The sequence below is a fragment of the Rattus norvegicus genome, chromosome 13 (assembly GCF_036323735.1).
Source record: "Rattus norvegicus strain BN/NHsdMcwi chromosome 13, GRCr8, whole genome shotgun sequence".
Lineage (NCBI taxonomy): Eukaryota > Metazoa > Chordata > Mammalia > Rodentia > Muridae > Rattus > Rattus norvegicus.
The window spans coordinates 104,240,523-104,250,897 of record NC_086031.1 but is presented as its reverse complement, the minus strand read 5'-3'; the positions used below and the strand labels follow the sequence as shown (position 1 = coordinate 104,250,897).

General features: G+C 47.3%; 1 protein-coding gene across 7 annotated transcripts in view; it reads left to right on the top strand.

The window, feature by feature from the left end:
* Positions 1-10,375, top strand: part of Prox1 (prospero homeobox 1) — a 54,393-nt gene that overhangs the window by 110 nt on the left and 43,908 nt on the right. For 3 of the 7 annotated variants that reach the window (XM_063272395.1, XM_063272394.1, NM_001107201.1), the window contains exons 1-2: positions 1-332; positions 8,472-10,265. The exon at positions 1-332 is cut by the window's left edge. In XM_063272395.1, coding sequence (XP_063128465.1) covers positions 8,539-10,265 — 1,727 coding nt within the window. In that variant the 5' untranslated portion in view covers positions 1-332; positions 8,472-8,538. Of the gene's footprint in view, positions 333-367; positions 572-594; positions 1,433-1,452; positions 2,959-8,471; positions 10,266-10,375 lie in introns of those variants that run through there. The other 4 variants (XM_063272392.1, XM_063272391.1, XM_063272393.1 and 1 more) reach the window with 4 other exon arrangements.

Genomic DNA, 10,375 nt, shown 5'->3' with positions numbered 1-10,375 from the left:
CCGCTGCGCCTCGGGCCACCGCTCTGCGCCCCAGCCCTCGCCGCCTTCTCCACTCTCTCTGCCCTTCTTTCCCCGGGCTCCCGGCTCTGCCCTGCGCGCCTCTCCCCTCCCCTCCCTCCTTTCTCCCCTCGCCTCTCAGCACTCGCCCAGATCACTCGCTCCCGCACAGACTCACCGACCCCTGGGCCAATTATCACCAGTAAGACATCACCGCGTGCGCGCGTGGGTTTCTTCTCTGCCCGCAAGAGAGAGGAAGAGAGTGGGGGAGAGAGAGAGAAAAGAAAGAGAGAGAGAAAGAGAGAGCGGCTGCGCCCCGCTGCTGCCCGCACCGCGTAAGTATCTCTCCCGGTTGCTGTCCCCTCCCCTTTTCCAGAATCGCTCGCACTGGCTCGTTCTTGAATGGGAAAGAGAGAGAAGAGCCTCCCGTTACTCACACCCGTGTAAACAGTCTTTCTCCAAGGGGAAAAACGGTGTTATTTACATGAATCGTAATCAAATAGCCTCTAAAAACAGTTTTCTAAGCAGGAGGCTCAGTGAAACTCCGCGCTCCGCTCCTCCCAGTTAACGAAGAGTAAGTGACCTGCTTGGCTTTTATTTCTTTCTCGCGCCTGCCGGTGAATGGGGTGATGGTGGCGATGGGGGGGAGGCTGGCGTTGCTGGACTTGTCGCTGATCTTGTCACCTTTTGTGTACGGTGTCTGGGATGCTCTGAGACTCTGGCTTTCTTTTATTTTGTATTATTTTTATTTATTTATTTATCTTGCACTCTTTTCAGGGGAGGGGGCCGCGAGGGGGATGAGTCCCTTTTGGTTGTTGCTGTTCTAGATTTTTTTTTTCTTGCTATCTTCCCAGCTTCTTCTTTCTCTTCTCCCGGAGTTGAAACTCCAGGGCCAGTCCCCGAGTCCTTCTCCCTTTGTCTTGTTTATTCTAGCTGCCTTTCTTCCCGGCTTTCCCTATTTGCTTGGTGTTTGCATACCTTTCACTTCTCCTTTTTAACCCTGGGCAGAGGGCCGGCCGTGGGGAAGAGGGCGGGGAGGAGGGGGCGCCTGGTGACTTTCCTCTGTGTGTTCAGAGCTGGGAGCTTGCACCCGGTTCTGCAACCGTGGAGAGACGAGTTGGGGGACGGTCCGGAGGAGCGAGCGCGGTGCCCCTCCACCCAGTCTGCTCGCCCGGGCGCTGGGAAGCACTAAGTAGGGGTAGTTTTCCCCGCAAGCCTCGGGGGTCGCCAGTGGGGCGACCTGGACGCTGCGCCGCGGAGGGCCAGCCCCGGGTCGGGGTGTGCTTGGCCGCCCATAGGCGAGAAGAAGCTCCCAGCCATTGCTGGCACGCTTGGGTGGTGGGCAGCTGCGCCCTGGCCTCGCTGAGTGGGGCTACTCTGTTGCCCCAGTTCCTAGGACTGGGGAGGGAGGAGAAGAGCCCAGCAGAGTGGAGAGGTGAGAGTGATTGTTGCTGAGAAGAACGGCGAGGAGGGCGGGAGGAAGGGGGAGAGCTGCTATCTTGCCTGAACAGACAAGGAGAAGAGACGGGGGAGGGGGGCGGTAGACCTCACCCAAAGTCCAGCTGAGCAAGTTGTCGTTGCCTTTTCGGTGCCAGCCGGTTAGTCCTGCTAAACTGAGCGCCTTTGCAGAGAGCGAGGGGGGCCCGGGGAGAGCAGGGAGCCACACTCAGGCTCTCCCGCCCCTGCCCAGCTTCTTGGGAAGTTGAGTCCTCCGGGCGGGCGGCTCAGAAGCCGAAGGAGGGGCTGGGAGACAGTCTTAAGTAGCCCGAGGTTGCTGGTTGGAGTGCTAAAAGGCTGTTCTTGGCAACCCAGAGCCCTTCTCCGCCTCGGGGAAGTCTGGAACCGCACCTGCTTGCTTATATTTTTCCTAGAAGATCTGAGTTGTCTCCTTAAGCTAGTGAACGCAGAGCGAGCCCAGGGTGGCCTCCTCTCTCAGAGTCGTCCTGTCCTCTTGTTCTCTCCTTCTGAGCTCTCTCTGCTTTTTACTACCCCCTCCCCGTGCCCCTCTGTTAAAAAAAAATCATTTCCTCTCCTAAACCAGTCTGGCAAAAGTCTGTTACCAGAATGCACATGGGCAGGGCTGGACAGGTGTGTTGTGTCAAGAAAGACAGGTGCAAGTTTCCTGGGGTCTGTGTTCCTTACAGCTCCAGACCACAGGCTTCAGGGACTAAGAGGTTTGTGAATTTATGGTGGTTCTCCTTAACGGGATTGTCAGGCTAATGGGAATCTGGCTGTTGGCTGTTGTGTCTGAGCCCCTGCTGTGAGAGGGTGTTTTTTTTTGGGGGGGGGGGGGTTGGTAGATTGTATTTGTGTATTTGTCTTAAGGATGTTGGCAGGTGACTGCTGAGGTCATATCTCAGGCTTCTGTCTGCCAGCCTGCCAAAAGCAACCCACCCCGCCCCCACCCCCACTTCAGGGCAGCAGGTGGAAGGAGTTGACTTTCTCTTTGCTTCCCTCCAGTTTATGCCTCTCTGGCAAGTCAGTGCTTGGGGAGGGTGCAGTGGGGGGAGATCTCCTCTGTGTGTGTGTGTGTGTGTGTGTGTGTGTGTTTGGACAGCAATAGCAACGGGTAGTTTGCCCAAAATTCCAAAGCCAGTTCACAACTGTGACTGCTCTGTTAGAGCTCCTCTTTGTATTGTGCTTTCTCTCCCTGCCCCAAAAGAATAGGTATGTGCCTGAACTCTTTCAAGCCCTGTGTTAAATACTCTCATAAAGTGAACCCTGCCTGCCATTGTATCAGACATGTGCCAGGTGTCCTAGATAGGACTTTGATGGAGAGGGAGAATCTAAGTCTGGGAGAGGGAGCTGGGCTTTTGCTATTTGATGGAAGATCTGGGCAGCCAGTTGTTCTATGAAGAGTTTCTTGCAAGAACTTCTGAGTGTTCTCAGAATGAAACGGGCTGCTTGCAGTGAGAAAGAAGAAAGTCTGCTTTTGTGCAGGAGAGATATTGGGAGTTCTATGTAAGTCTGTCTAGGTTCTTAAAACTTAACCTTGTGAGGCCATGTCTTTAAACACTTCTCTGAGTTGTATGGGGATAGGTCAGATGATAAGCATTCTTGTTGGTTAGTTTTGTTACTTGGGGTTTTTTTTTTTTTGTCTTTGTTTGCATGAAAATGGAAGATGCATGCCTCTTAGTCTTTTAACTCAAACACTAGCCACCACCACCCCTTTCTAGCACTTCCTTTGTATCCTTTTTGGAGATTTTAATAATTAAAATGTTACCCATGGCCATGTTCATACGCCTTATTTTTGATAGGCATCAGCTATGCTTGGCACTTGCTGGTATCTTATGTGCCCGTTCTGCAGAATCCTACTTATTTGCTTCATCACTGTGGGGAGAAAAGTCTTGCATATGCAACATGTATCTTTGTTCTCCTTGTGTTCACGGCTGGGCTCGCTTGGTCCCTTTTCGAGCAGGTTTGTGCAGCCTCCAAACCTGAGTTGAGTCACTTTGTAAGTTACCAGCCCCCCCCCCCTTTTTTAACTCAACTGGTAGCCTCCCTCCCTCTCCACAGGCTGTGTGTGTCATTTCAAGTACGCTTTCAGCTACATGTTGTCAGTGCTCTCAGTGTAAGTTTTACTAAGAATTTTTAAAGAAATTACCAGATGCTGATGGTGTTATAGCATGAAAACAGTATGCATGGTGATGTGTCCTTATAGGTTTAGGTCCCCAATGCAGTATTTATATAAATTAGAAGGGCCAACATTACGAGAAATTCCTTCAATATTATTGCCTCGGTCATCCCAAAAGGTAATTCTGACCATTTTGGTTTTTCTGCAAAAAGAAAAAAAAAGTGTGGGTGTATATTTTAGGATTATTTCTCACACTCTTTTATTTGTCCAATTTGATGAATTGCAACTTTTAAATAAGTGGAAATCGATATGTTGGGCAGATCTCAAAACAATGTTCTGTGTTCATTTTTCAAGTTAAAAATGAATGGAATTTCAGATAAGATGAAGGCTACCAAGTGAAATGGTTATGTTTTAAAAACCTCTTGAGGTAAAGGAAAATTTAATTTTTCTTTTTTGGTCAACAAGATCACAACTTGTTAAAGTATTAACTTGTGCCAAGTAGGTTCTTCAAAAATGTCAAAGGTTTTCTTCACCTCATAGCATGCAGAAATATCTCTTAGTCAAAAGTTGCTACTTAGCAGAAATGCAGGGAGGGGACAGCTAGTGACTCTGTGTGTGTGTGTGTGTGTGTGTGTGTGTGTGTGTGTGTGTCTATGTCTGTATGTGAATATGTGTATGTGAATGTGTGTGGATGTGTGTCTATGTGTGTATGTGAATCTGTGTGCATGTGTGTATATGTCTGTGTGTATAATTGTGTGCATGTAATGTGTGTGTGAATGTGTGTGTCTGTGTGTGTATGTGCATGTCTGTGTGAATGTGTGTATATGTCTGTGTCTATGAATGTGTGTATGTGACTGTGTGTGTGACTGTATGTGTGTGTCTGTCTGTCTGTGAATCAAAGCCTCTGATTTTCCCCTGTTGAATTCAGGCTGATTTTCAGAATGTTGATGCTGTCCCACTTGAAACTATATGACTCACTTAAATCTCTAGAAACCACTTTAAGATGACTTTGTAAAAGAAAAAAAATCCAAGTCATTTCTTCAAATAATTTTATCAACCTGGACAAATAGCTGAATAAACTCTAGCAGGAAGCTATGCCAGCCTTACACTCCCCATGCCTCATAAAAGATTTCTCTGAACTATCTGGATAATTACCATAATGAAACACTTCTTTGTCTAGAATCTGGGCTCCAGATAGACACAGTAAAAGTTACACACCCCCTCCCCAAAATAAGTTCTTCATTAAAGTCCAGCCCTGCACAACGTCACTTCATATTCTTCAGAGTGCTGGGTTTCTTTGAAACTCTTTACTAAAAACTGTTTTTGTTTTTTGGTTTTTTTTTTTTTTTTTTTGGTGTTGGTTTTTCGGGTTTTTTGTTTGTTTGTTTGTTTGTTTTTGTTTTTTTTTTTTACCACATGAAGCCAAAAATACCCTGCTCATGGGTCCTCTTTGTGACAGACAACGTGGGTTCCAGGGAGGGATCTTTTAGAGCAGTTAGATCTGACTTGCTCATGTCTTGGGTTGATTTCCTCCCCACCAGTGGCATCTGCTGCTTTATTCTGCCTATCGTGCAAGTGTTTCAGAGCGTGCGTGTAGGCCGTGTACCAATCGATGCAACACGTGTTGAATAATTTAACACGCTAACATTATTTCCACCTGATTCAGGAGGGCTTTAGAAGACACGTGTATTCGGCAGTAAGCGTTGGGGCCGGAGTCTATGATGGCTGTTTTTCCATGTTCTTTAGAATGTTTCTCAGGGAGACTGGCCCAACGGTTTTACACTGGCTGCTCAAACCCGGGATGGATGCTAGAGGGAAAACATTGCAAGAATCCATAGTAACTGGAGTTGACAAGCTGCGGCTCGGATCACATGCTAAGGGGCACTGAGTGGTTGGATAGCTCAGTGGGTTGGCCCTGTGGGTGACTAAGTCCTTATGTAATCCTGGAAACTCTGGGCTGGGAATTATGGGAAATGTTCTTGCCCATTTTCCTTTTACCGTGGCCACTTGACGATGCATTTTGGTGTGGGAAAAACATTTCTGTGCATTCTATTTAGTGAAGTACAATACAATACTGGGCCAGACAGCTATTGCTATTGAAACTTGCGTATACAGTCCCTAGATTATGGTCATGATGTGCCCGGTCACTCTCCTTTTATTTCTAAGTTTAAATCATAGAGCTATTTGGAGAAATAAATTGATGTTTCCTTATCAAAATGATGCCCTGTCTTGCTGGATAAAATCATTTCCCCCACTTACTTTGTCCTTTTTATAGTTGTTGTTTATGTCTCAGCTGGATATTTTACGAGAAGACCTAAAGTAGTGGTATTCTTCTTGCCCCAAATAGAAACAAACCACTGTTTAATTTTTAAATGATAACTGATTAAGATTTCTTTTTAAAGCAGTTTAGTTGGGTGAATTTGGAGGGAGTTACAGCATATTGGTTCTCGATGGATCCAGAGTGTATGTTTAATTAATATTTATTCTCCAGTGAAGATGAAGAGTGGGGTCATCCGACCTTAGGAAGAACCAGGCCTCCTCTTGGCTCTGGTCTGAGGCAGGCATGTGGCTGTTGATACCTAGGCAACAGGAGAGGAAGTGCAGTTGAGGAGAGGTGACTGGCAGCTGGGCGAGGAAGGATGCCTGGATGACCTTGTGCTCATCAGCACACTGGCATGTCCTCTGGGATCCTCTGCTCCAGGGGTGCTCTCCAGGGCCCAAGATGGGCAGGAGGGAGGAACCATCTGTGTAGCAAGGTGAACGGGGGGAGGGGGGGAGACACAGCAAGGAGTTTCTTCCGGTCTTCACTGGAGATCTGTGTGTATGCTTTACTGGGGATAGTGAGGGGAAAAAAAACAGATTTGCACACACATACAAATGACGTAAAATATGTTGAAATGATGGCAAGAAATCCTGGTTTGGAAATCAGCTACATGCACAAAAGAATCTTCCTTGGAAATTGCCCCCTTGCTCCTGTTCTTACCCTAACCCAGCAGCTACACCTGCATTACCTATCAGACTCCGTGTGCTGCCAGAAAAATATGTGTCGCTGTATTTTGTCACCCCCAAACCAGTTGTCTTGTTAGTGGATGAGGAGTCTCGGTTGTTCTGAACTTAATGTTGAACTTAAAGGCATTGAGATCCCTCACTCCAACCCAAGTTTGGGGTATTTTGTCTGTTTCACTCTCAGACATTCTAGAAAGAAATAGCATCTTGCCTTCAGGATACCCCGAAAGCTGGCTCTTTAAAAGAGAAAATAAAATACATTTTGTCGTCAGAAAGAAAAACATCCAGAACAAACTCAGCGTGGTGAAACATGTATCATATATATATATATATAAAACAAAAACAGAAAACAAAAACAAAAACCAAAAAAACCACCAATGTGTTGTTGCCATGTAAGCGTGGAACGTTGTCTTTATTTTTACAGGTTACTTCATGCTGAAGTGATGCCTGTTTGCATGGGTAGTCGTTCTTTAGAACTATCCACAGATGCACTCCGAGGGGGCACGTAGATGTTTTTACAGGTGAACCGAAAGAGATGGGAGAGATTCCAAGCACTCCGCATGCTGCCTTTGGCAGTGGACCCTGTTATTGTGAAGCTGCGCTCTGTTAAGCAAACTCGAAGTTCAATATCAGATAAACCTGGCATGAAGGCAGTATTTTCATTTTCTTCATAAAACGTTAATTGTAAACAAAAAAGATGTGTTGTCTCTTGCATACATATAAAATTTGGGGTTAGCATTGCTAGTTACTAGGTGACAGTATATCAAGGGCCTTTGGTAAAATGTACACAAGGGTGTTTCCTTTTTATATCTTGCCCCCCCCCAAAAAAAGCAATGCTAGTTTGCATACAAAGAAGCTACCTCCCTTTCTCATATATTTGATTGATATTTTATTTCTTTTATATCCTTCTCCAGTTGCTTCTTCTGTTTAGCACCCCCCCATGCCACACACCCCCTTTATTTGGCAGAGGCAATTAAGAACCAGGAATGGTGTGTATTGAAGAGTTTCTTAGCCATTTGAAGCACTGTTTTTGACAGATTTACCAGAACAAAACTAGGATTGAATAAATGTGTGTTCTTGCCTGCTCCAATAATGCACTGTCGCACACGCGGCTCCCAAAAGCATAGCGAGAGCCAATCTACCTTTCTAACAATTGAGATAATGCGACCTTTTCTAAACATCTCCATGTACTATGTGGACTCAGCCACAGATGCCATGTCCACCTGTGAATTCACTGATTCAAACCCCACACCTGTGCTAAATGAGTAGCATTGGTGATTGAGTGTCTGTGCCTTCCTCTCAGTGCTTACCACGCCACTTACGCTGAAGAGGTTGGTCACTACATTCTTCCCAGGTTACATGTGTCAAAGTTGCTTTTAAATCCTGTAACAGAATAACTACATCTATTTCAGCCCCTCCTTCCCTTTGTAACATAAAAGCCACAATAGTTTCCAGATCAGATTTTCATCCAAATTTCACACAGCCTCAAAATCCCACCCTGTTTCTTAAGAGTGACCCACTCCCCTCTTCCTTTATAGTAAGAGTCTCAATGCCCCCAAATTTAATCAGTTGCTCATCAGAGGCTGTGTTCTTATAATCTGCCGTTTCTTCTGAAGATAAACAGTATCATTTTAGGCATTTGTGAAAGGGAATCATATTACTGGTGCTTAAGCAGTTTTTGCTTTTTTTTTTAATCTTAATCCATCTTAAACCAGTGGAGCAGAAATATTTAAAAATGTTTCATTTCAAGCGGAGTTCATGATAAATTGCAATAATTGTGATGTGCCATAAATCCCAGAGCCTATGCATTTTGCATTTGATTCAGGATTGAGGTCAGGAAATTTGGAGAAATTTAAAGAAAATGATTCATCAGCCCTTTTGTTCTGTTGGCCAGGGTCCCGGGATTCTTGAGCTGTGCCCAGCTGACAAGCTTTTGAAGATGGCACAATAACTGTCCAGTGATGCCTGACCATGACAGCACAGCCCTCTTAAGCCGGCAAACCAAGAGGAGAAGGGTTGACATTGGAGTGAAAAGGACGGTAGGGACAGCATCTGCATTTTTTGCTAAGGCAAGGGCAACATTTTTCAGTGCCATGAATCCCCAAGGTTCAGAGCAGGATGTTGAATATTCTGTGGTGCAACACGCAGATGGGGAAAAGTCGAATGTACTCCGCAAGCTGCTGAAGAGGGCGAACTCGTATGAAGATGCCATGATGCCTTTTCCAGGAGCAACTATAATTTCCCAGCTGTTGAAAAATAACATGAACAAAAACGGTGGCACCGAGCCCAGTTTCCAAGCCAGCGGACTCTCTAGCACGGGCTCTGAAGTACATCAGGAGGATATATGTAGCAACTCTTCAAGAGACAGCCCCCCAGAGTGTCTTTCCCCTTTTGGCAGGCCTACTATGAGCCAGTTTGATGTGGATCGCTTATGTGATGAGCACCTGAGAGCAAAGCGCGCCCGGGTTGAGAATATCATTCGGGGTATGAGCCATTCCCCCAGTGTGGCATTAAGGGGCAATGAAAACGAAAGAGAGATGGCCCCGCAGTCTGTGAGTCCCCGAGAAAGTTACAGAGAAAACAAACGCAAGCAGAAGCTGCCCCAGCAGCAGCAACAGAGTTTCCAGCAGCTGGTTTCAGCCCGAAAAGAACAGAAGCGAGAGGAGCGCCGACAGCTGAAACAGCAGCTGGAAGACATGCAGAAGCAGCTGCGCCAGCTGCAGGAGAAGTTCTACCAGGTCTACGACAGCACCGACTCCGAAAATGATGAAGATGGCGACCTGTCTGAAGACAGCATGCGCTCAGAGATCCTGGATGCACGGGCCCAGGACTCGGTGGGGCGCTCAGACAATGAGATGTGTGAGCTGGACCCGGGGCAGTTCATCGACAGGGCCCGAGCCCTCATCAGGGAGCAGGAGATGGCCGAGAACAAGCCTAAACGAGAAGGCAGCAACAAAGAAAGAGACCACGGGCCAAACTCCCTGCAGCCGGAAGGCAAGCATCTGGCAGAGACCTTAAAACAGGAGCTGAACACGGCCATGTCACAGGTCGTGGACACAGTGGTCAAAGTCTTCTCAGCCAAACCCTCTCGCCAGGTTCCTCAGGTCTTCCCACCTCTCCAGATCCCCCAGGCCAGATTCGCAGTCAATGGGGAAAACCACAATTTCCACACCGCCAACCAGCGCCTGCAATGCTTTGGTGATGTCATCATTCCGAACCCCCTAGACACCTTTGGCAATGTGCAGATGCCTAGTTCCACAGACCAGACGGAAGCCCTTCCCCTGGTGGTCCGAAAAAACTCATCTGAGCAATCCGCCTCTGGCCCGGCCACTGGTGGCCACCACCAGCCCCTGCACCAGTCGCCCCTTTCTGCCACCGCAGGCTTCACCACCCCCAGCTTCCGCCATCCCTTTCCCCTGCCCTTAATGGCTTACCCATTTCAGAGTCCATTAGGTGCTCCCTCCGGCTCCTTCTCGGGAAAAGACAGAGCCTCTCCTGAGTCCTTAGACTTGACTCGGGACACAACGAGTCTGAGGACCAAGATGTCATCCCACCACCTGAGCCACCACCCCTGTTCACCAGCACACCCACCCAGCACCGCAGAAGGACTCTCTTTGTCACTCATAAAGTCCGAGTGTGGAGATCTTCAAGATATGTCCGACATCTCTCCTTATTCGGGAAGCGCAATATCCTTTTATCTTTCCCCTCAAGAGCAAGTGTTAACAAAAGCCCGAAGGAGGTCTGCGCAAAGCAGGCTCCCACACTGGATAGGATGATATACGTCAGTATGGTTTCCGT